The 26,855-nt window shown below is 36.0% G+C and overlaps 1 protein-coding gene across 4 annotated transcripts in view; it reads right to left on the reverse strand.

The window, feature by feature from the left end:
- LOC148946945 (uncharacterized) overlaps window positions 1-26,855 on the reverse strand; it is a 214,158-nt gene that overhangs the window by 38,680 nt on the left and 148,623 nt on the right. For all 4 annotated transcript variants that reach the window (XR_016142407.1, XM_089096753.1, XM_089096751.1 and 1 more), the window contains 2 exons: window positions 8,576-8,719; window positions 7,090-7,267 (listed from right to left, as the gene is read on the reverse strand). Coding sequence is in view for 3 of the 4 variants with exons in the window: in XM_089096753.1 (XP_088952879.1) it covers window positions 7,090-7,267; window positions 8,576-8,719 (322 nt within the window). In the remaining variant the exon portion in view is untranslated. The remainder of the gene's footprint in view (window positions 1-7,089; window positions 7,268-8,575; window positions 8,720-26,855) is intronic.

The raw sequence follows: 26,855 nt of genomic DNA on the forward strand, positions 1-26,855 counted from the left end.
TACTCTTTAGTCATTATGCAATTCCCCTGTACACTTTATCATTTGAGTAAAAAATCCTATAGAACTCTTTATGAATTGACAATGCAATCTCTAGATCATGACTCACAACTATTTGAAAATGGAATAACCGACTCAACGGTTCTAAAAAATCGAAGTCTATTGGTTTTGTACATGTTTGTCACTTAGGATACGAGGATGGTACGAATGGTAAATGCAGGTTTAGCGTGCATATTTGGCACTGCTTTTGACTCACAGTATCATATTAATACTACTGAGTCAATTTGAAAAAAATTAGGAAATCACACCCGACGGCAGTGTTCTAGTAGACCTTGCACCATGAACCCAAACCAAATAGTCAGCGTATTTAATATGGATTTATACATGTCCCAATATAAGTCCTATTGTATACCATCGGACTTCATTGAAAACATTCCAAGTGTTAACAGTACCCTAATCATTTTTAATAAAAGTCCGTCGAGTTTGAAGACAGGTCATTGGCTTTGCATCTTTCAAACAGTGAAGAATATTGAATTTTTTGATCCTCTTGGCCCATCATATAAATTCTACACTCCACACATCAACAACTTTATTGAGAGCAGTGGGAAAACTATTATGCAAAATCAAAGGAGAGTACAGGGTTTAAAAACTAAAACCTGTGACTTTCTTGTACTACTCTTTTTCATGTTCAGATGTCGTGGGTATACCTACAAGCTGTTTCTCAACATTTACATTGACTTTCCTCGTCTGAACGACTTCTTAGTGGAAAATATACTTTCAAAGGTGTTTAATATTGATTTTAGTGCCCTACGAATAACATGTTCTAAAAATGTATGTAAAATTGTTTTTAAAAAATAATGAATACACATGATAAAAACGACTTTTTACTCTTTAGATTTCTTCTTCTTCTACTACGTATAGGTATTTGTCGAGAACAACTAATGCAGGTAGATCATTTGAATCCACTGTATACTGCCCCTGATGTGCTGCAATGTCAGGGTCACATTTTCTACAGTATAATGTAACTTCACTCTTACCATGTCTCTTTGTGTAGTCAATGATACTATTTTCATTCATATTGTAAAACTCACGTGTTTAAATTTGATTATTTGCAGCAATGTCACATACAGTGTCCTCAAATGGTAAAATCTCGGGTGCCCAGCATGGCTACCCGGCAGGCATAATTCTGTAACAGCTAAATAAAAATCAGTAGGCTTATAATCATAGTAGCCATTGTCTTCACAACGATGACGTAAAAACCAAATTCTTTTGTTATTCCAACAGTTGAATCATAGACCTGGTTCCTCCTCCCAAAACAATTCAAGGCCGCGACGATACCAGTCTCTTAGTAGTAAACTAAAATAATATTTAGGATTCTTTCCAATCATACCAGGATATGTATTCTCCCACTGATTACATTTATCATAGTGACAATTAGAGCATAGGTGTCCACTAGGGTGAGATGCACACATCTATTCAAGACAGGAATTAAAACCTTTAATTTGTACGGCATATCCTCTATGCAATTTACACGGGTTGCATAGTCTGCACTTTTCATCATACTCGTCAGTCATTGTACAATTCTCACATGATGACCAGCTGCCCAGTGTATACATGCATAGTGGACATGTATAGAACTTTTTTTCATGTGTTGACAATCTCACCGCCAAAATGAAACTGAGCTACGATCAACAAATTGAGTGGGAGAGAGAGAGAGAGGAGTAACTACTCTTTGAACAACATCTTTCTTGTGAGAAAAAATCATAGTCTTAAATTTTTAAGGTAGTGTGTTCAAAAGCAAATCCACAATATCATTTTGTCGTGTCTTGATTAATATGTCAATAAATTGTGTAAATGCCTTTGGACCACAACGTAAAAGCTTCATACAATAGAATGATGGAGAATCAGTTTTCATTATATCGACAAGCATTCACTCAGAAAATATCTTCCTTTAAAGAGATAACTCCAGAAAATTATCATCTAGAATCAAACGTCCTTCCATAAACACAAGATTTCCTTTAATTTTCTTTTTCTCAAATCTATCCATTTTTTACAGTCCTAACACTCTCACAACCAATCTCAGACTAACCAGGATTCATTTTCTACTTTAAAAATATACGCTAACCTACTATAAAAAAATATCTTCGATTTAGAAACAATTTTATTAAATATAATTACAACAATAATAATAATCACTGATACAGTTTATTTTCCTCGATATATTTCACTTATGTATCTAAAGCAGCTTGAAGTCTATTTATATGCACTATATTCAGTTTCGCAGCAAAGCATAAGTGCTCCTCCAATTTAGATTTTCTCAATGATATCATATATCTTGCATACATATCATCCCATTTAGGGGTTAGTCGACATTCTTGTGTAAGTTTCGCTGTTACATTTGGTACTCTCGTCTTTATATCATTGGTGCTATCTGCTCCACCATCAAGCTCCAGTAGTGTGAACATAGTACTAATTTTCAGTCTTGTCAAATAATAGAATACAAAAAATAAACTGCCCTCTCTCTGAATTCAATTCTCTTTCTAATATGAACTACAATAAAAATCACTCTTTATATTGGACAGGTTGGCATGGTATTATAGAAATGATAATCGAGTCAGCGTATATTGAGTACCCTCTGTATCCATTGTATCTGATTGGTCCAGAAAATGGGTGCAGCTGCAGAAACCTGTCTGGTCGCTTTATAGGATCTCGTTCCTGAATATCTAGTTCCAAAATATAACGTGTTTGGTCACATTATGCAACTACTCGTAGGATCAGCTCCTAGGTTACTACCAATGCCCCTATGCGGTGTTTGCAGTGTGCCCAGTATGTCCTTATGCGACGTGGCATTATTCGGGCTATCTCAAAGCAATGTAATATCTTGGATAGAGAAAACGGTTGTAAAGCGTTGTTAGGGCTCCTACTTGGGAAGAATCACAGTGTCATGGACGTCAACAAATTTATTGTTTTTGGTTCAAAATCGTAAAAATAAATCTTTAATATAAATTCAGATCAAAACCAAAACTATGAGAGAATATTTGACGGCGAGATCGAGTAGATTTTAACTTCTGACTTGAGGAAACCAAGCGAGCTTGTCAAGGACAAAATACGATTGAAGAAAATGTGGTTCTATTTCTTCTTAGTGAAATAATATTCTTTTTCATGTTTATTTGATTGAGATTTCAGGCCTCGAAGACACTTCAATTAAAGTATCAGAAACAAGAGAGCCTCAACCGTAAACTAATCTGGTTGCATTGATTTTTAACATCCTTTTTATGTATTTAGACAATAATTCAGAACTTACTTTATTAATAATTAAATTCAAAATGCATTTGTTTAAACAAATAGACAGTTAAAGAAATATAGCCCAATACAATTCTTAAAAAAAAATGGTAAATTGATATTTGTTTATATTTAAATTGCGGTTACATGTACTTATATTTAGTCGCGTTTCAGTTGTTTGCAAAAACAGTGTCTATTACTTTCTTTGTTTAATGGCTATTAAGAAACGTAAGACCTCATATGTCCAAGAGTTTTATCTTCTTGATAATGAATATTGTGCTTAGATCTATTATCAGGTTCATTTTTATTTGAAATCAGTTTTCTTTTTATTTGATTATTAGCGCACATAGATTACAATTGTTTTTTAATATATTCAACCCTTTGGCTTGATTTTTGTTTTAGAAGTTCAACAATTCCACAAAATTGGTGTTGGCCTAAAAAAAAAGAGAAGAAAAAACTGATAAAGGAAGGAACTTTGCATGGTAACGTTTTATCTAAGGGTGAATCAAGGCACAGTAGCCTGATATCTCAAACATTTCATGGTTGCAGCGGTAGCTGCAACATAGGCAAGAGCGAATCACGGCCCATAGTAACCAAAAGTTAAAAACCGCGTTTAGAAAAAGCTACCTAGTGACAGAAAATTTCCATCTGACACTGATTCAGGAATGGTGACTGTTATTTCAGTTTGTCTTAAAAGTAAAAGTTTATTGTGAAATGAAATTTATGGTGATTTCTAAAAAAAGCCTAAAACATCTCGAAAATGGCGTCAGATCAAAATGAAAAGTGTAACATTGGAATCAGCATGGAAAGGAAATTAAATTTGTAAGTGCCCTTTTTAAGTGACCAAAAATTTTGGAGGGCAACTAGCCCCCCTGCCTACAGATCCCCTTCCTCAAAAGTCATCCAATCCAAATTTTGAGATAGACATTTTGTTCAACATAGTTTAAAGGTCCAATATATATGGTTTTAGTGAAGATGTGACCCTCCATAGTCCCTGGGGAAAGGGCTGTACGCTGTATTGGTGTCTGAGGTATCGATATAATTCGTATCGGTATGGGCGTATTGTTATTGGGCGTTTTGGTATTGCCTGTATCTTAGACAAATTTTTAGTAGCTCATATAAAAGATATTGCTCATATATTTGTTTTTCCTTCTTATAAATTTCACCATCAGCAAGTTCCAAATCCTGGTTGCAGCGGCAGCTGCAACCTAGTAAAGAGCGAACCAAAAGTTAAGAAACGCATTTGAAAAAAACTGCTTAGGGAAAAAAATTGCCATCTGACACTGACTCAGGAATGGTAACTATTATTTCGGTTTGTCTTAAAAGTAAAAGTTTATTGCAAATAGGAATTTATACTGATTTCGAAAAAGTCTGGAATCCCTCGAAAATGGCATCAGATCGAAATGGAAAGTCTACCATTGGAATTAGCACTGTCGAAAACCTAGTTATGGGAAATTACAATCCAGCTTCATGATAGATTTCCATTTATACATTGTGAGGAGATGAGTGTATCATTATAGACATTCAATTTTGTTTATACGCCGGTGCATGGAAGTGTCATTTAATATGTGAGTTTTGATTCCTACTTATTTATTTATATTTCTTTTCTTTTATTTTTTCTGTCTTTTCGCGTGTTTAGTATGTTGTATTTCGATGCAAGTTAATTTAAAAAAAAAACTCATTTTTTTTCCATTTTCTCCCCTTTTTTTCCGTTGAGAAAGGCTCCCAGACGTGGAGCCGAGATATTCGGAGTGTGTTTGTTTAGTTAAGTGTTTATTCTGTTGTATTTACTCACTGCTTTATCAAAATTAAAACCCGTTTTTCTTACTTGATTTTTCGTAAACCGGCACCATTTTGATAGTTATGTTCCAGAAACCTTAACTGGAGGTTAACAAGAACCCTTCCCGCCCCCACCCCCTCCCCACCCTCTTAGTAAGTTTCATAAATCGTCTGCTCACCAGAAAGCTCCTGAAACATTAGCAGGCTACTACACCATCGTAGATAGATGTTTAATGGCTCAATTATAAGCTATTGCTTATATTTAGTAGGTTTTTACAAATTCTACCATCTATTAGAATTCACAGAATTCAGTATGGAACTGGTTTCTTGGGAGAATTTGCAATGATATCTTTGTCATGGTTGAAGCAATAGCTGCAACCCAAAGTATAATCATCTACGGAACAAGTACTGACAAAACCTATCCTCTCCACACAAAAAAGTGACCCTTTGTTACACAATTTACACATACCCTTAGTTTATTTTTAAGACCCTTAGTTACACAATTCAATACACATTTCCAGGTAACTCGTCGCCTGAATCACGCTCTAGCATAAGTTACTGGCTGGGAGCAAAGTACTTTGGTTCGGAGCGATTAAGTAGTACAACATTTTGCGTCTAGAGGCGCTGCGGTACGCGGGGTCACTTTTGGAGAGTTTTGTCAGTACTTGTTCCGTAGATGATTATACTTTGCTGCAACCTAATAAAGAGTGAACCACAGCCCATAGTAACTAAAAGTTAAAACGGTCTTTTTTTCCAGGCCTAGCGGGTTACTACAACATCATAGATGTGCTTAAGAGCTCATTCAAAAGCTATTTCTCATATATACGTGGTTTATGTAAGTTTTGCAATCCGCAAGTGCCGTATGGCACGAAAAAAGGCACTTTTTACGCCATTTCTCAAGGGTTGGGGCTAGCAGGCAACCAGAACATCGTACATAGATTTTTGATAGCTCATATAAAAAATACTGCTTATTTTTACGTTCATCCTATAAAATTCCACCGTCTGCAAGTTTCAAATGTCACTAAAAACGGCACTTTTTGTGCCATGTCTCAAGTGGAAAAGCTGGGGCCAGTGGGCTACCAGAACTTCTTAGAGTGATGTTTTATGGCTCATTTGAAAACTTCTGCTCATTTCTACGTGCTTTTATCAATTCTACAATTCCTTTTTAAGATCAATCCCTTTTATGATAAAGCAATAATTCATTTTAGGATTGTTGCTGTATGGTTTTATTCTCGTTTAATTTGGTATCACTTCTGCACGATGCTTCAGTTCAATGCCTGGCTGCCGTTTTGATTTTAAAAAGGACATGTCATGATTAGTTTGTAGGCAATTTCTAAAGTTTTTTTAGTTCATATTATGAACTAAAGGTTTTAGTTCATATTATGCCTTATTTGGTCTTCATTTCAAGTAATACTAAAGAATATTTCTTACAATTGAAGATTGTTTATTAATCACTATCGGCATTATAGCTGGCGAGACCAAAATGCTACCTGAAAAATCAATCCAATATTTCTGTCTGCTGTTCAGTGACTGCGGTTATTAAAAAAATATTTAATTTTACGCTTATGTTTTCAAGATAATTCTAATTGTATATGGAAGGTTACTGATGTCACAACTGCTGTAAGACTATGAAAACCTTTATAGATTAGTTTATTGTTGTCAGGCTACATACTCACTTTTGACTCCCAAATCAATATTCCTGTTTTTGATACTTGATTTTGTGTTTTCAGTAAAGCGCTAGTTTTCTATAATCCTAGAAACACAGGGAAACATAATTATTGTTTTTTTTGTACTAGTTTTATTGATATATATTATATAGGCTGTGAAGTAATAGTTTTTGTCCGTTTTAAGTTTCAACTTCGCTCTTTACTCCCCTTGGAAAAACTTTGTTTTTTTAGATTAATTTCAAGAAGTGACAACCCTATATGGAAAATTAAAAAATATTAAAAAAACGTTGGTGAACACGGATATAGATAAAAGAAAATACATTTCGACCATTGATTTAAAAGGAGAATACATTACGGTACTTACTTAAACATTAACTTAATTTCATTCAAGTGGGTCTCGGCTACATAATAATCGTTTATCTTCAAGAATCCAATATCCTCAACAGCCGTAAACGAAATAGTGACCCATTCTTTGTAGTAATTAAAAGGGACTTCCAAATGGATAGTTTCCTGATTGGCCACAGACAATCGAAGGTGGCTGTCTAGAAGAAAAGTTGTGCTAATTTTGAGTAAACAGGGACTGAAGATATTCCAAAATGTTTTCGAAATTATTGCATAGAGGAGGAGGAGAAGAGGTATATGTTCTTTCTAAAAATAATGTAACGCGTTATCTCTAGCAGGTAGTAATTAAGCTTATATCTTACTATCGTCCATAACGTCAGTGTCACGTCTAAAAGCCGTATATTAGATTTTCACACTTCTGACGTTATTACCAAAAACTTGTTGCTGAGGTAGTCTCAGAGGAAAAAACAGTATGGCAGTATATACCAGGATGATAACTACTACTACTACTAATACTACTACCACTACTACTACTACTGCTACCATTACTACTACTATTACTACTACTACTACTACTACGTAGCATTGAATATTTAGCTAAATCAAAAGAGTTTAAGTGTATCCAATTTGTCAAAATGGAGCATGTGCAATATCTTAGAAACTGAATAAGATGTTAAGTTGAAACTTTCAGGGATCGTTAAGAGGGGATGTTAAATGTTTTTTTTAGCATTTAAATAGTAAGCGAAAATTTTGGATTCTTACAGAAAAAAAAATCGAAAAGATCTTAATTTTCTATTCTTAACTAATGAAAAAGATATGTCAATTAAAACGAACAGAAATTAATTTTCCTCAAAACAAATTTTAAAAAGAAAAATAAAGAGCCAAATTGAAACATAGATTAGCTGATATATAGTCAAAATCAGAAGATCTAATAACTTCTTTTACTAACAGTAAATGGTGTCTACAAGCCTGATTCGCGCCATGGATAGCTTGTCGAATTTCTAATTCGAAGGTCGTGGTTTCGACTCTTATTATGGTCAGATTTTTCATTGGATTTTTTTTCCACAGTCAAATTTTTCCAACAGATTTCTCAAGAATGGTGTCAAGAATACTTGGAACAGTTAAAATAAATTATACTGAAGATAAGTGTCTGTGCTAAATATTAAAAAAAACCATTATAGTTTAATTTATCGTCAATAAAAAGAATAATTTATTAGTATCAATACACAAAAGGGTTTGTCGAAAATACAAAATGAGATTAAAGATTTTAATATCTTTATCTTTTTTTTTCGCCGAGTGAAGCTCCATTTTCTGGTATTCTATGGTGTATATTGATTATTATACACGTATTTTATAATACATTACATAATTGCATAATGATCCGATTCTGTGTTAGAAACTATCAATGATGCCAAATGAGACACATTTCATGGTCGAGGATTAGAATAATAGTTTATTAAAAAATTCAACATAAAATCAAAAGAATCAAAATTTGCTTGTTTGCTTACCTTTTAAATAAAGGGCGAGATAACCATAGTTTTCTGGATGTCTTGAGTATAATATGACACCATCTGATCCTTCGATTTTCAAATTCACCTTAAAATTTATATTCCAATCTCCAATATATTCTTGCCAAGAATGCCATTGTTCCCCTGTGAAAATAATCAGTTATATAAATTCTTAAAGAATATATTCCCTCGGCACGGGGACGATTTATTCCACTAAGAAGTCACTGAAATCAAAGTTTCGCACTGGCTTTGTTTATTGGTCAAAGATAAAATATAAGGCATGCAAAACCACTTTTTAACATTGACTGAAATGTTCAACTTAGTACCCTAAGGCGTTCCTGAGATACTACTGATGTGCCTTTTTGACAGCCAATTTGTACTTAGTGTGTTTTAATTTTGTTCAACATCCAACTCAAAATTTCATGGTCGTAATCACCGGTACAAGTAGTAACAGTCAGTCACAAGTAGTTGCACTCGCAACTAGTCGCAGTTGCAGCCGTAGTAGTAGTAGTACTAGTAGTAGTGGTTCTGAAAGTTTCAAGTAGATACCCTTACCCGTTACTAAAATATACGAGATTACCCATTTTAATAGCCTTGATACACATAGTGTCTTTTAATGTAGTTCATAATTCCTTTCAAAATTCCCAGAAGATTCACCTTAACACCCTTAGGTTTTTTGGACACACCCAGGATCGAACATTCCTATTTCTCAGTGATGAATCTTGTATGTATTTATCCACTAAAACAATGCTAATTTAATAATTTACAATCTTTGCCCCGATAAGCCATGGGGAGCTAAGGATCCTAGGAGGCTTGGTCATTAGACCTTTTGATTATTTTCAACAAAATATTTTTTTGCAAAACTTCAATCAGTAATGGGTAGGGGATGTCTAAATACGGCAATTAGAGGAGCAGCTTGCCGTCATCAAATTACTTTTGAAAATACCCCTAAAAGTGCCCTGAAAGTTGTAACTTAATACTTTCAGCCGTCCCTAAAATATTCCTGATACGCCCTTCTGAATAACACCCTTATTTTTTTAATACATACAGTATTGATATATCCTGATAGACAATGATAGATCCTGTGTGTAAATAAGGCCGTACCCAGTGTTTTTTTTCAGGGGTTGTTTTACCCAAGGATTTTTTCAGGGGGTGGTCTTTAAACCAAAAACCTAAATAAATGTAAAAAAATTGTTTATATCCATTTTCGTTACGTTTTTACGAGTCAGACAAACATTTCAGGGGGGAGGGACCAAGCCCATAGCTCCCCTTTCCCCTGGGCAGGGCCTTGTGTATAAGCAATCGGAAAGTCGAATAATTTACGATCCTTGCCTCGATGGGCTATGGAGAGTTCAGCATCCCCAAGAGCCTGACCATTAGACCTTTTGACTATTTTGAACAGGATATCATCTGGAATATTTCAATCAAAGTTAGGGTGGAGATGTTTACACACAGCAAGTGGAGAGGGAACTGATTGTCCTCTAATTACTTTTCAAGATCACAATGACCACCCCCTGAAAGTTTCAACTTCATACACTCACCCTTTTCTAAGATATTGCTAATACTTCTTTTTGACGACCAGCTTACACATAGTTTGTTTTGATTTTGTTCAATATATCCTTCCATCGACATTTCCTTATAGTAGCTACAAGTAAAAGTAGCTGCAGTCGAAAGTAGTTGTAGGCACAGTAGTAGTAGAAGCCTTTGCTATACAGAATTGAGTCCTTGTTTGGGAGACATTTGGACTCCAGCCAGAGCATTCAGATAAGGAATTTTACCTACTTTATAGAAATGAATATAATGCAACAACGCCATGTAAAAACCGTACCTCTAATATCTACTTAGCCAATAAAGCTGACGGGGTTGGGGGAGACATGTTGCATAGAGTGGGTTATTTTTTTTTAATTTCCGAAGAGAGAAAAGGGTTAAAATTTCTAACCAACTAATGGTAAGTCTAAGGGCATGGCTACTCCCACGCATGTGATATAAATGTAAGAAAAAGATGTCAAAATATCCTCAGGTCCCATCAATTTTGAGTTGGATGGGCCAGCGAATTAAACACTTGATTTGGACAGTTTTGTACTTAAAAATATCAAATATGGTAATTTAGAATGTTTTCATTTAAAGTTTCCAAGACATAAACAGATAAATTGCCCTCGCCCCCCCCCCCACAATAGCTATATGATGTTCAGAGATGTTTGTCAGTCACCAGTAGAGCTATAGGTAAAATTTTACTTTACCTACTTTTAGCTATCTTGAAAAAGGGGTTATGTTATTAAAATTAAATTTTCGAAGGTGTGTCTATAGGCTATAGTATGTCCCGGGAAATTATTTTGAAGCACTTACCTCCATTCTTTCTCCCTCTATTTTCATGTTTCACTTTTAAGCAAAATTTCTTCTTCACAATTCCAGCTTAATACAGTGTTATTCTCTTTCAAAACATCGCTGAAAACTAGATTTGAGATATACATTGAGCAAAGTATAATCACCAACGGAACAAGTACTGACAAACCTATCCTCTCCACACGAAAAAAGTGATCCTTTGTATACCTATGCGAACCTGGCAACTAAAAACCGTAGTTACACAATTCATCCCGGTCACTCGTCGCCTGAACCACGCTCTAGCATAATTATTGGCCGGAGCAAAGTACTTTGGCTCGGAGCGATTAAGTAGTACAACATTTTGCGTCTAGAGGCGCTGAGGTACGCGGGGTCACTTTTGGAGAATTTTGTCAGTACTCGTTCCGTAGGTGATCATACTTTGACATTGAGCAAGGTTGGCTGTTCAACTCGTTTGAATACGTCAATAAAACGTTGACATGCTTGGAAATTACGGAAGTCAAATTTTACTTTCACATGCAAATATTTTTCATAACTTTGGCTTGCTAATTCAATTCCGTTTAGATAATTGTATTTTTCAAGATATCGGAATTTGAACTGTTCTTAATCTAGAGTAATGAAAACTGAAAAGATGATGTAACAAGAAATAGCGAAGTAAATAAAATGTCATGTTTTACTTACGGAAAAAAATAGCACATCATTTTTTTAAGAGAAGGGTAGGGAAGAAGGGGCGAAGCTGGAGTTTCTTTATGGAATCAATAACAATTCAGGAAAGATTGAAATTGATAGCAGAGCATGAATAGCCCTCCCCTTGTATACAAGAATGAACTGGACAATGAAACTTTTTTCTTCGGCATATGAGTCTGTATAGAATACTTTTTAATTCTGTATCGATTGAACGAACCAGTTGGATTTAATAGTAAAAAATTAATAGACTACATACCATTGTGACTATTCATTATAGAGTTATGCTTAATTGTATTGTTGACAAAATGTCTTTGATTCTTTTAAAAGTAGGGCTAAGATTACAGGTTTTTTTGCGAACTTGAAAATGTTTGAGTTCAATGTATATAATATTCTAAGTCATAGATTTGGTATATGCAAAAGTTATATTATATTATTCTTTTTTACTCATTCACCCATGATTTGAAACAAGTGTAATAGTGAACTTTAAGCATTAAACTTCTTTAAGCTTATCATTTTCTTTATTATTAGGTATATAACCAGAAGTAATCACACAGCTAGTTTCAAATTAAGCTACGATAGATGAAAATATTCAAACAGAAATATCTTTTTGCTATGATTAAAATTAATTTAAGATACTCCAACACTATAAAAATACCCTTAGTCATTTGCTAATACATACGCAATGGCAAACTTTAAGACATAAACATCATTAAGCATAACATTACATTATATTTTTTAGACTTGTTAGCAGAAGCAATCAGACTGCTAGTTTCAAATTAGGCTGTTATAGCTGAAAATATTTAAATAGAAATAGATTTTTACTGTGATTGTAATTAATTTTTGATACTTCAACACTATAAAAAGTATGTAATAGTGAACTTTAAGCAATAAACAACTTGAAGCTTAACATTTCCTTTAATATTACGAAGAAAAATTCGATTCATGATTCGAATAAGTGCCTTTTAATCAAGAATTCCTAGTCTTGACTAAAACAGAAGCCTTCTGCCTGAACAGCTGATACAATAGGGTTTAATATGACTTTACACTGTGTTTTGCAACCAAACTAAACAAGATATGATGAGAAATATGATTCATGAAAAATTACATGCCTTTTAATCAAGAATGCTTTGTCTTGACTCAAGGAAATCAGCCTTTTCCCTTCATTGCCTGTGTGTCTGGGCAAGTGTTTGGATGTCCTACTGTCTGTCTTTGTCAGTTTGTTTGTCTGAATCTATGTATTTGTATTCGTTTTTGTCTCTCTCACTCTCTAAGTCTGTGTGTCTCGGAGGGTGTATGCATGTCCCAGTGCCTGTTTGAATCTATTTGTTTGTATACGTTTTTGTTTCTCTCACTGTCCGAGCCTATGTGTCTGGGCAGGTGTTTGCTTGTCCTTGTGCCTGTCTTTGTCGGCTTGCATGGAATCTATGTATTTGTATGCGTTTTTATTTCTCTCACTCCCTTCACTCTCTTTTTCTGTGTGTCTGGGCAGGTGTTTGCATGAACCCGTGCTTGTCTTTGATGTTTTTTTGTCTGAATCTATGTATTTGTATGCGTTTTTGTCTCTCTTACTCTCTTTACCTGTGTGTCTGGGCGGGTGTTTGCGTGTCTCAGTGCCTGTCTTTGTCGGTTCGTATGCCTGAATCTATGTATTTGTATGTGTTTTTGTCTCTATCACTCTCTAAGCTTGTGTGTCTGGGCGGGTATTTGCATGTCCTAGTGTCTTTCTTTTTCAGTTTGCACGTCTGAATCTATGTGTTTGTGTTTTTTTGTCTCTCTTTCTCTCTAAGCCTGTCTGGGTGGATGTTTACTTCTCCCAATGCCTGTCCTTGACGGTTTGCATGTCTGAATCTATGTATTTGTATGTGTTTTTGTCTCTTTCATTCTCTAAGCCTGTGTGTCTGGGATGATGTTTGCATGTCCTAGTGCATGTCTTTGTCGGTTTGTATGTCTGAATCTATGTATTTGTATTGTTTTTTGGCTCTCTCCCACTCTCTAAGCCTGTGTATCTGGGGGGGGGGGTGTTTGCATGTCCTAGTGCCTGTCTTTGTCGGTTTGTATGTCTGAATCTATTTATTTGTATTTCTTTTTGTCTCTCTCACTCTCTAAACCTGTGTGTCTGGGTGGGTATTTGTTTGTCTCACTGCCTGTCTTCGTCGGTTTACAGGTCTGAATCTATGTGTCTGTATGTGTTTTTGTTTCTCTCACTCTCTTTGCTTCTGTGTCTAAGCAGATGTTTGCATGTCCCATTTCTTTGAGTCAAGACTAAGCATTCCTAATTGAAAGGCATATATTTGAATATTTTTGTCGTAATTTTCTTTGTATATTGTGCAATTTCGTTGCAAAACACAGTGAAAAATCACATTAAGCACTATTTTATGAACTATTTAGGGAAAAGGCTCTTTCCCTTGAGTCACAAGACAGGGCATTCTTGATTGAAAGGCACGTATTTGAATCATGAATAATATTTCTCATCATTTTTTGTTTAGTTTAGTTGCAAAACACAGTGGAAAGTCATATTAAACCCTATTTTTATCAGCTATTCAGGCAGAAGACTCCTTTTTTGAGTCTAGGAATTCTTAATAAAAGGCACTTATTTGAATCGTGAATCGATTTTTCTTCGTATCTTGTGTAATTCTGTTTCAAAACGCAGTGAAAAAATCATATTAAGAACTATTTTATGAACTATTTAGGGAAAAGGCTCATTTTCTTGAGTCAAAAGACAGGATATTCTTGATTGAAAGGTACGTATTTGAATCATTAATCATGTTTCTCATCATTTCTTCTTTTGTTTGGTTTTAAAACACAGTGGAAAGTCATATTAAACACTATTTTATCAGCTATTCAGGCAGAAGACTCCCTTCTTTTTTGAGTCAAGACTAGGAACTCTTGATTGAAAGGCACTTATTTGAATCATAAATCAAATTTTTTTTCGTATCCTGTATAATTCTGTTGGAAAACACAGTGAAAAGTCATACTAAGCACTATTTTATGAGCTATTTAAGGAAAAGGATAATTTTTTTTTTGAGTCAAGACTAAGCATTCCTAATTGAAAGGCATATATTTTAATATTTTCGTGTGATTTCGTTTCAAAACACAGTGAAAAATCACTTTAACCACTATTTTATGAGCTATCAGAGGCAACGCTGTAGCGTTGCCTATAGTAAAGGCCATACGGCTCCAATGTTTTATTATTATTATTTATTATTATTTTTTTTTCCAGAGGCACTTCATACGGAAGGAGTCTAGCCCCCCCCCACGCCCATCATTCCCCCAAACACATCCAATCAAAATTTTGAGATAGCCATTTTGTTCAGCGTAGTTGTTTTGCATAGATAAAATATATTATTGTGGAGGACTAGACCCTAAAACCCTCAGAGCAAGTGTTTTAAGTTATCCCCTGGGGGCATATAAGGTTTTTATAGAAGGCATTGTCATAAAAACTTTAAAACAGGCTCATTCGATTGGAAATTAAAGGACTAGTGCCCTTTTTAACAATTGAAAGTGATTGGAGTGTAACTAGCCCCCCCCCCCCACGCCCGTCATTTCCCCAAACACATCCAATCAAAATTTTGGGATAGCCATTTTGTTCAGCGTAGTAGATTTCCGGATAGAAAATATATTTTTGAGGAGGATACTCCCCCACAACCCTCAGGGCAAGGGTTTTAAGTTATACCCTGGGGGCATATAAGGTTTTTATAGAAGGCGTTGTCGTAGAAACTTCATAAGAAGCTCATTCGACTGGAAATTCTAAAAGCTAGTGCCCTTTTTAATAGTCGAAAGTGATTGGAGGGAAACTAGCCCCCCCTTCCCCGACGCCCATTATTCCCCCAAATACATCCAATCAAAATTTTAAGATAGCCATTTTGTTCAGCGTAGTTGATTTCAAGATAGAAAATATATTTTTGAGGAGGAAGCTCCCCCACAACCCTCAGGGCAAGGGTTTTAAGTTATGCCCTGGGGGCATATAAGGTTTTTATAGAAGGCGTTGTCGTAGAAACTTCAAAAGAGTCTCATTCAATTGGAAATTAAAAGGCTAGTGCCCTTTTTAATAGTCGAAAGTGATTGGAGTGTAACTAGCCCCCCGCCCCCCCATGCCCATCATTCCCCCAAACACAACCAAACAAAATTTTGAGATAACCATTTTGTTCAGCGTAGATTCTTCACGGATTTAAAATATATTTTTTATGAGGACAATTCTCCAAAACCCTCGGGGCAAGGGTTTTAAGTTATGCCTTGGGGGCCTACAAGGTTTTTATAGAAGGTGTTGTCGTAGAAACTTAAAAACAGGCTCATTTGATTAGAAATTAAAGGTCTAGTGCCCTTTTTAATAGTCGAAAGTGATTGGAGTGTCGCTAGCCCCCCCCCCACGCCCATCAGTTCCCAAAACACAGCAAATCAAAATTTTTAGATAGACATTTTGTTCAGCGTAGTAGATTTCCCGATAGAAAATATATTTTTGAGGAGGACACTCCCCCACAACCCTCAGGGCAAGGGTTTTAAGTTATACCCTGGGGGCATATAAGGCTTTTATAGAAGGCGTTGTCGTAGAAACTTCAAAAAAGGCTCATTCGATTGGAAATTCTAAAAGCTAGTGCCCTTTTTCATAGTCGAAAGTGATTGGAGGGAAACTAGCCCCCCCCCCCGCCCATTATTCCCCCAAACACATCCAATCAAAATTTTGAGATAGCCATTTTGTTCAGCGTAGTAGATTTCAAGATAGAAAATATATTTTTGAGGAGGAAACTCCCCCGCAACCCTCAGGGTAAGGGTTTTAAGTTATGCCCTGGGGGCATATAAGGTTTTTATAAAAGGCGTTGTCATAGAAACTTCAAAAGAGGCTCATTCGATTGGAAATTAAAGGGCTAGTGCCTTTTTTAATAGTCGAAAGTGTTTGGATGGTAACTAGCCCCCCGCCCCCCCACACCCATAATTTCCCCTAAAACAGACAATCAAAATTTTGAGATAACCATTTTGTTCAGCGCAGTTGATTTCCAGATATAAAATATATTTTTGAGGAGAACACTCCCCCCAAAACCCTCAGGAACAGGGTTTTAAGTTATGCCCTGGGGGCATATAAGGTTTTTATAGAAAGCTTTGTCGTAGAAACTTCAAATCAGGCTCAATCGATTGGAAATTAAAGGGCTAGTGCCCTTTTTAATAATCGAAAGTGATTGGAGTGTAACTAGCCCCCCCCACGCCCATCATTTCCCCAAACACATTCAATCAAAATTTTGAGATAGCCATTTTGTTCAGCGTAGTTGATTTCCAGATAGATTATATATTTTTCAGGAGGACACTCCCCAAAAACCCTCAGGGCAAGGGTTTTAAGTTATACCCTGGGGGCATATAAGGTTTTTATAGAAGGCGTTTTTTTTTTTTTTTTGAGAGAGAAAAAGGTTTTATTAAAAAAAAATACAACACATTAACAACAAAACCCGAAGTTTATTAAACTTGTATGGGTACACATCACCTTTTACAAAACCCTACATACACAATTACTACCAGCCAGCCTTAGACCCCCCCCCCCCAAAAAGGACAAAAAATAATAAGAAGAAAATAAATAAATAAAAATAAACGAAATAAATTAATTTCGTTGTCGTAGAAACTTCAAAACAGGCTCAATCGATTGAAAATTCTAAAAGCTAGTGCCCTTTTTAATAGTCGAAAGTGATTGGAGGGAAACTAGCCTCCCCCCACGCCCATTATTCCCCCAAACACATCCAATCAAAATTTTGAGATAGCCATTGTGTTCAGCGTAGTTGATTTCCAGATAGAAAATATATTTTTGAGGAGGACACTCTCCCACAACCCTTAGGGCAACGGTTTTAAGTTTTGCCCGGGGGGCATATTAGGTTTTTATAGAAGGCGTTGTCGTAGAAACTTCAAAACAGGCTCATTCGATTGGAAATTAAAGGGCTAGTGCGCTTTTTAATAGTCGAAAGGGATTGGAGTGCAACTAGCACCCTCCCCCCCCCCATGCCCATCATTTCCCCAAACACATTCAATCAAAATTTTGAGATAGCCATTTTGTTCAGCGTAGTTGATATCCAGAGAGAAAATATATTTTTGAGGAGGACACTCCCCCAGAACACTCTGGGGAAGGGTTTTAAGTTATACCCTGCGGGCATATAAGGTTTTTATAGAAGGCGTTGTCGTAGAAACTTCAAAAAGGCTCATTCGATTGGAAATTCAAAGGGATAGGGTCACTTTTAATATTCGCAAGGGATTGAAGGGAAGCTAGCCCCCCCCCATGCCCATCATTCTCCCAAACACATCCAATCAAAATTTTGAGATAACTTTTTTTGTTCAGCGTAGTTGAATTCCAGATTGAAAATATATTTTTGAGGAGGACACTCCCCCACAACCCTCAGGGCAAGGGTTTTAAGTCATGCCCTGGGGGCATATAAGGTTTTTATAGAAGGCGCGTTGTCGTAGAAACTTCAAAACAGGCTCATTCGATTGAAAATTAAAGGGCTAGTGCCCTTTGTTTTAAGGGCTAATAGTCGGAAGTGATTGGTGGGCAACTAGCCCCCCCCCACGCCCATCATTTCCCCAAACACAATCAATCAAACTTTTGAGATAGCCATTTTGTTCAGTGTAGTTGATTTCCAGATAGATTATATATTTTTCAGGTTGAACTTCCCTAGCCACCGCCGGGGCTAGTGTTTTACGTAATGCTCTTCGGGCATATAGGGTTTTCATAGAAGGTGTTGTCGTAAAAACTTCAAAAAGGTCTTATTTAATTAGAAATTCAAATAGCTAGTGCACTTTTCAATAGTCAAAAGTGATTGGAGGGCAACTAGCCCCCCCCCCCAGGCCCCTTAATCCCTCAAACTGATCCAATAAAAATTTTGAGATAGCCATTTTGTTCAGCGTAGTTGATTTCCAGATTGAATATATATGTTTGAGGAGGACACTCCCCCACAACCCTCAGGGCAAGGGTTTTAAATTATGCCCTGGGGGCATATAAGGTTTTTATAGAAAGCGTTGTCGTAGAAACTTCAAAACAGGCTCAATCGATTGAAAATTCTAAAAGCTAGTGCCCTTTTTAATAGACGAAAGTGATTGGAGGGCAACTAGCCTCCCCCCACGCCCATTATTCCCCAAAATACCGTCAAACCCAATTTTGAGAGTGCCATTTTGTTCAGTGTAGTTGATTTCCAGATAGAAAATATATTTTCGAGGAGGAAAATCTCCCAAACCCCTCAGGGCAACGGTTTTAAGTTTTGCCCGGGGGGCATACAAGGTTTTTATAGAAGGCGTTGTCGTAGAAACTTCAAAAGAGGCTCATTCGATTGGAAATTAAAGGGCTAGTGCGCTTTTTAATAGTCGAAAGTGATTGAAGTGTAACTAGCCCCCTCCCCCCCCCCCATACCCATCATTTCCCCAAACACATTCAATCAAAATTTTGAGATAGCCATTTTGTTCCGCGTAGTTGATTTCCAGATAGAAAATATATTTTTGAGGAGGACAACCCCCACAACACTCTGGGGAAGGGTTTTAAGTTATACCCTGCGGGCATATAAGGTTTTTATAGAAGGTGTTGTCGTAGAAACTTCAAAAAAGGCTCATTCGATTGGAAATTCTAAAAGCTAGTGCCCTTTTTAAAAGTCGAAAGTGATTGGAGGGCAACTAGCCCCCCCACGCCCATTATTCCCCCAAACACATCCAATCAAAATTTTGAGATAGCCATTATGTTCAGCGTAGTTGATTTTCAGATAGAAAATATATTTTTGAGGAGGACACTTCCCCACAACCCTCAGGGCAAGGGTTTTAAGTTATACCCTGGGGGCATATAAGGTTTTTATAGAAGGCGTTGTCGTAGAAACTTCAAAACAGGCTCATTCAATTGGAAATTAAAAAGCTAGTGCCCTTTTTAATAGTCGAAAGTGATTGGAGTGTAACTAGCCCTCCTCCCCCCCCACACCCATCATTACCCCAAACACAACCAAACAAAAATTTGAGATAGCCATTTTGTTCAGCGTAGTTGATTTCTAAGTAGAAATTACGTTTTGAGGAGGACACTCCCCAAGAACGTTCCGGGCAAGGTTTTAAAATATGCCCTGGGAGAAAATAAGGTTTTTATAAAAGGCGTTGTCGTAGAAACTTCAAAAAGGCTCATTCGATTGGAAATTCAAAGGGATAGTGCCCTTTTTAAGAGTCGAAAGTATTTGGAGGGCACGTAGCCCCCCCCCACGCCCATCCTTATGCCAAACACATCCCATCAAAATTTTGAGATAGCCATTTTTGTTCAGCGTAGTTGATTTCCAGATTGAAAATATATTTTTGAGGAGGACACTCCCCCACAACCCTCAGGGCAAGGGTTTTAAGTCATGCCCTGGGGGCATATAAGGTTTTTATAGAAGGCGTTGTCGTAGAAACTTCAAAACAGGCTCATTCGATTGAAAATTAAAGGGCTAGTGCCTTTTAATTAAAGGGCTAATAGTCGGAAGTGATTGGAGGGCAACTAGCCCCCCCTCCACGCCCATCATTTCCCCAAACACATTCAATCATACTTTTGAGATAGCCATTTTGTTTAATTTAGTGGATTTCCAGATAAAAAATATGTTTTTGAGGAGGCCACTCCCTCACAACCCTCACGGCAGGTGTTTTAAGTTATGTCCTGGTGGCATATAAGGTTTTTATAGAAGGCGTTGTCGTAGAAACTTCAAAACAGGGACATTCAATTGGAAATTCAAAGGGCTAGTGCCCTTTTTAATAGTCGAAAGTGATTGGAGGGCAACTACCCCCCCCCCCCCTCACGCCCATCATTCCCCCAAACACATCCAATCAAAATTTTCAGATAGCCGTTTTGTTCAGCGTAGTTGATTTCCAAATGGCAAACATATTTTTGAGGAGGACAATCCCCCACAACCCTCAGGGCAAGGGTTTTAAGTTATGCCCTGGGGACATATAAGGTTTTTATAGAAGGTGATGTTGTAGAAACTTCAAAAAAGGCTCGTTCGATTAGAAATTCCGAGGGCTAGTGCCCTTTGTAATAGTCGAAAGTAATTTGAGGGCAACTAACCCCCCTCTCACGCCCACCTTTTCCCCAAACACATCCAATCAAAATTTTAAGACAGCCATTTTATTAAACGTAGTTTCAAGTTCTGGGAATTAGGTCTTTGAGGATTACAATTCCTCCAAAGCCCTCAGGGCAAGGGTTGTAATTTAAGGATTCTCCGAATCCTTCAAATTATTTTTTATGGAAGGGATGCTCGTATAAACTTTAGAGAGGGCTCATTTGATTGAAATTTGAAAGTTCTTGTTGCTTTTTTAAGAGTCAAAAGAGATTGAAGGGTAACTAGCCCCTCTCCCTCCTCCACGCCCTAAATGTATCAGATAAAAATTTTTAGATAGACATTTTGTTAAAATACTTCAAAGTTCTGATAACAAAAAACTCCGGTGTCGACACAGCCCACCAGGGCCCAGGGATAGGCTTTGTAAGTTATGCCCTGGGGCATAACTTATTAAGGGGGGTTTATAACTTACGGGAAGGGTTTTTGTATGGGAAGAACTCATAGGAAACCTATTATAATCATCCAAATTATAAGGTTAAAATACATACTCTGTGATAGATGCAAAATTGCTTTGGCACACAAATTCCTATTAAGTTCAATTCCAAACAGTCGTGATCCCTTTGTGTCAGCAAGTGAAATGGTCTAAACCCCCTTATTGGACCTATTTTTTCAATCCATTCATTGTTGTCAATCGCTGTCCACAAGTTATGCAAGCTGTCTATTGTTCATATACAAGGTTTTTATCAAAGAGGTAATCGCATAGACTTTGAAAAAAGCCTCATTTAATTTAATTACAAAGTTCTAGATCCGTTTTTTAAAGTCAATAATAATCGTACCGTAAGCACCCCCCCCCCATGCCATAAAAACTTGAAACTTTTTGCAATCAAAAACGAACGAAAATTAATTTAAAAAAATTTCCGAAAAATAAGTTTTTCTAAGAAAAGTAAAGGCCATTTTAAACTTAAGCTCAGGAGATACAAATACCTGTTAAAATTCAAACTCAAAACAACCAGAAATTACTATTAAAGAATAAATGAACCTCAAAACGAACAGAAATTAAATAAACAATCATAGCAAAAAACATACAACAAGTAATATAAAAATCAAGCTTAAAACGAAAACAAATATTTTGCTATTAAAGTATAAATGAAACTTAAAACGAACAGAAATTAAATAAACAATCAATGCGAACAACCATACAATATATATTAATTTAAATGAATAAATAAATCTTAAAACGAATGAAACTTAAATTGAATATGCAAATCAAGTTTGAATCGAATAAAAATAATTACAAACAAGAGTTTGGGCATCGTATCACTGCAGAAGCCTAAAACCTACTGCGTCATTGACGCTTTACTGAAAATGAATTATATTAAAAATATTTTCTTTTGTACTTAATATTGAAAATAAATATTAAAATTACAGTAAAATTTTGAACTGATGAGTTTTTAGAAATTAATGTCATTATGCATGAAATATTCAGTTTAATTTATTAGTTCTTTTCAAGATTGGTCAAGACAAATATAGTTTCACTACAAGCAAAATTTGGATACTGCCCCCTTCTTTAACTGTAAAAACCTAAAGCCTTCTGCGTCATTGGTGCTTCACTGAAAAAGAATTACTCCTATATTACACATTTATTATTTTCCAGTTCTTACAGCATTGAAAATGAAAATGAAAATTACAGTGAAGAAAAATCTTGAACTGATGGATCTTTCAACAATTAATATCATTATATATCTAATATTCATTTTGATTTTGTTTATACTTTCCAAGACTGTTCAAGACTCATATAGTTTTGCCATTTTTTTTAACTCTGCCATTTTTTCTAGCTAATCGTGATAGTTTGTTATGAAAAAATTCTATGGCTTCTAGGCATTTCTATTTGAGAGGAAAACTGCACCTCAAACTTTGTGGAAGATGCATTTTCTTGCATGAAACAACAAAATACAATAAAAAGTCAAGTTTCGGAGGGTTTCACCCCTCGCAAGCAAGTGCCATTAGCATTTTTGAGTCCGCATGGTCAATTTAGGGGGTGGAGGGTAGGCTAATTCTCGTAGCAGCCCCATTCCGTCGTGGTATGGTTCACATTTTCAACACCTGGCTTCCGGACTATCATATAATCTACCAAGGATACAACTACCCCAAATCAGTATCAATAAATAAATGAAACCCAAAACGAACAAAAATTAAAATAAATATTAGATTCAAACTCAAAACGAGCATAAATTAATGTGAGTAGGGTTCAAAACCCCTGTGCTTTCTAAAAGCCAGATTATAATTTGTACTTTACTGAAAAAAAATTCAAATGAGTTTACTGGAAAAAAATGTGCATTGTCAATTTAATATACATATGCTGATATTTATTCCCTAAAATCTTAATTAATTTTTGATTTCTGAAAGTTAAATAAGTGAAAATATTTCAAAGAATTGTTTTCAGTAAAGCGACAATGACGCAGTAGGTTTTAGGCTTCTGCAGTGAGACGATACCCAACCTCTTGTTTGTAGTTATTTTTATTCGATTATGCATATTCAATTTAAGTTTCACTCGTTTTAAGATTTATTTATTCACTTAAATTAATATATATTGTATGGTTGTTCGCATTGATTGTTTATTTAATTTCTGTTCGTTTTAAGTTTCATTTATACTTTAATAGCAAAATATTTGTTTTCGTTTTAAGCTTGATTTTCATATTAGTTGTTGTATGTTTTTTTCTATGATTTTTTATTTAATTTCTGTTCGTTTTGGGGTTCATTTATTCTTCAATAGTAATTTCTGGTCGTTTTGAGTTGGAATTTTCAAAGTTATTTGAATCTGCTGAGATCAAGTCTAAAATGGTCTTTACTTTTATTTTAAAAACTTATTTTTCGGAAAGATTTTTTGAATTAATTCAGGGAAAAGGCTCATTTCCTTGAGTCAAGACAAAGCATTCTTGATTGAATGGCATGTAACTGAATCATGAATCATATTTCTCATCATTTCTTGTTTAGTTTGGTTGCAAAACACAGTGGAAAGTCATATTAGTCACTATTTTATCAGCTGTTCAGGCAGAAGGCTCCTTTTTCAGTCAAGACTAGGGATTCTTGATAAAAAAAGGCACTTATTTGAATCATGAATTGAATTTTTCTTCGTAATAAATAAAGGAAATTTTAAGATTAAAGTTGGTTATTGCTTAAAGTTTCCTATTACATATTTTTTAAGGTGTTGAAGTATCAAAAATTAATTACAATCACAGTAAAAAGCTTCTGTTTTATTATTTTCATCCATCATAGCTTAATTTGAAACTACCAGTCTGATTGCTTCTGCTAATAAGTCTAAAAAATATAATGACATGTTAGTATTATTCTCTATGACCACACTGCCTTTTCTATGATGAAAAAAATAAGAATTCCAAATAGGGATAGGTCCTTTTATTAGACAGTGAAACGAAAATATAAAACAAAGACTCTAAATATTTCGATGACACAGTCGGTCATCATCAGTAGAGTTACTAACTTATGAAAATTAAAACAAACTGCTTTTATACTAAACAAAATAATCACTTCCGGGTCAAAGCAAGTTACCGGTCCATTGACTTAAAAAGTTCACTAACTGTTCTTGAATTTTTTAATTCTACGTTGAGTAAAGGTGACAAGTTTATTCGAAATTGCAGGTCAGAGCAGGTTACCGATCCATTGACTTAGAAAGTTCACTAACTGTTCTTGAATCTTGTAATACTGCATTGAATATTGTTCTAATTTAAGATGAAATAATGTTGAATTTACAAGTGCCAAATTTATCATTTTATTCTCCCAAGATCAAATGAAATATTGCTGATTCTGAAGTTGGTCTGTCATCCCAATATATACGAGCATTCATTAATTTTGAGCATTCAAAGAGTGTATACGTAAAGTGATTTAATAAGACATTAACGTGACCCTAATTGGTGAGCAGAAGAGGGGCAGATCCTCCCGTCAATCAGAATCAATACTTTCCCTTTTAATAATGCCTAAATATTATTGTCCTGAATGTAGAAACCCAGCAAACAGTGGGACAGTTCAGTGCACTAAATGCAGCCAATGGTGGCACCCCAAATGTGCAAAGATTACTCTTGGTTTAAGAGAGAAGTTAGAAAAATGGCTTTGCTTAAACTGGGATTTTCCCACTTCCCCTTTGATTACAAGTGATGAAAAACTTTCTGGCAAAGTTACGCAAAAAGCAAGCCCTAGATCTGTTGTGGAAAACATGCCTATAGTTACTCCCAGGTCCTCCAATCCCCACGCAAGGACAACAACTAGGCCCAGCATAAAACAGAAAACTCCCTGTGTCGATTGTGGAGAATATATACGAGAAATTTCAGCGTTAAGAAATAAATGCTCTATCCTTGAGAATGAACTTTCAGCCCGTCATAAGCTTGACAATGAAGTCAGGTCTGTTTCTGAAAAGCTTGCGATTGGTATGCAAGAATGCCGTAAGCTAGACATTTTAGTCGACGAAAAAAAAACAACAATCGATTCTCTGAAGATGCAGATAAATCAGTTTCAAAACCGGTGTCCGCTGGATCAAATCCCAAGCGGCCACGAATTTAGTACCTAGCCAGCCGCCCAAAATAACCAACGCGAAATGAATGCTGTAAGTGTAACGTCAGTTAAATCGGATATGCCCCTTCCAAGTGCGGTGAATAATAATACTGACATAGGCGCAAGTGATGAGAATAATGTGAAACCGATTGACAAGTTACAGGAAGAGGACTTACACATCATTTTCGAGAAAATAATCAAGCCACCATATAAAAGAGAGTGTATGGTTCTTTCGGAATGGTTTTTGCAAGAGGGGAGCTAGTTGCAAATTTGCTCATGAAAATAAAGTGACTCCGATAAACAAAAATACAGTTCGAACTTGCCCTGAACAGCCCAAGTTAAAAGGGGTGTGTAAATTTTTCGAAGAAGGAGCATGTAAATTTGGTATTCACTGCCGGTTCCTACATCCATGTTCTAGTTTCCTTGCCAAGTCATGTAGTAGTATTGAATGTGTCCTTGATCATATAAAGATGTGCCCTCGTTTTAGATGCTTAGATGAAAATTGTAGACTAGCGCATTTTAACCGTACTGACCTAAGCTCATCAAAAAACGCCCAACTTCGACGACGCAAACAGCAGAAAATCCAAAACAAACCCTCTTGGGGTCTAGAAAAGAGGGGACACTCTTGGGTTCAAACGCAGGTCCACCTTCCTGAGGAATCCAGCAACCCTTTTCAGTACACCACCCCTCCTATGACACATCTCAGGAGCCTCTTAGAACCCCTCCCTCCTCCTCCTCCACCTATCCATTTTCCTCAACAACCCATCAACAACCAGCCCTATTCTTATTCTATATCCCCTCCACTTTACCCCTTTCCCTGCAGAAGGAAGAAATTGTTGGTGACTTCAGTTTAAATAATCCTGTTGCTGCCCCAGTCACGATAGGGGGCAAGAAATTCCAAAATAAACCTTTTCCCCGGGAGTTTCACGACAAACGTTGCGTATTTCCTTCTTTCCTTTACAACAACGCCGAAAGTTTTAATCTAGAAAAATTTACTGAACTTCAGACTACGGCTCAAATGCTTGGCTCTTCCGTTATCTGTGTTTCCGAGGTCCACCGGCAAGAACTTAATTTATTGAGGGTTCCTGACTTTTCTTCTTTTATTAAACTTCGGCTTGATGACCATCCTCTTGGGAAAAAAGGAGGAGGAATAATTACACTCTTGCACAAAGATCTTAAATCTCAGCTTTTAAATATACTTTTCCTTTAAAACAATGGAGAAACTATTTGGGTCAGAGCCTATCCTAAGCGACTCCCTAGGCGGCTCTCTGCCGTAGCAGTGTGCGTTTTCTATTATTCACCTGGTCAGCCAGCTGCAGCAAGAAAAGCTTTTTGGGAGAAGCTGCAGGAATCGACAGATTACGTCCAGAGAACTCACCCATATTTTGGAGTAGTAATGCTAGGGGATGCTAACAAACTCGATAGCAAATCTCTAGCCAGGTCACTTAACCTTAAAAATCTAGTCTATTTCCCAACAACTAAGGGGAATACTTCTCTGGGTAAAATCCTGTCAAATCTTTCGGAATATTACCAGAATCCAAGTAAACTAGCACCACTTGGTGGAAGTTATCATTATATGTTACAGTGGAACCCCTTGGAAAAAGTAAAAATTAAATATTCAGTAACCGAAGTTACTTATAGGTCGATCACTGGCCATGATCAGCTGCAAG

Source organism: Artemia sp. Qi Xiang Cuo, chromosome 11 (assembly GCF_049724085.1).
Source record: "Artemia sp. Qi Xiang Cuo chromosome 11, ASM4972408v1, whole genome shotgun sequence".
In the NCBI taxonomy this organism is placed as follows: Eukaryota; Metazoa; Arthropoda; class Branchiopoda; order Anostraca; family Artemiidae; genus Artemia; species Artemia sp. Qi Xiang Cuo.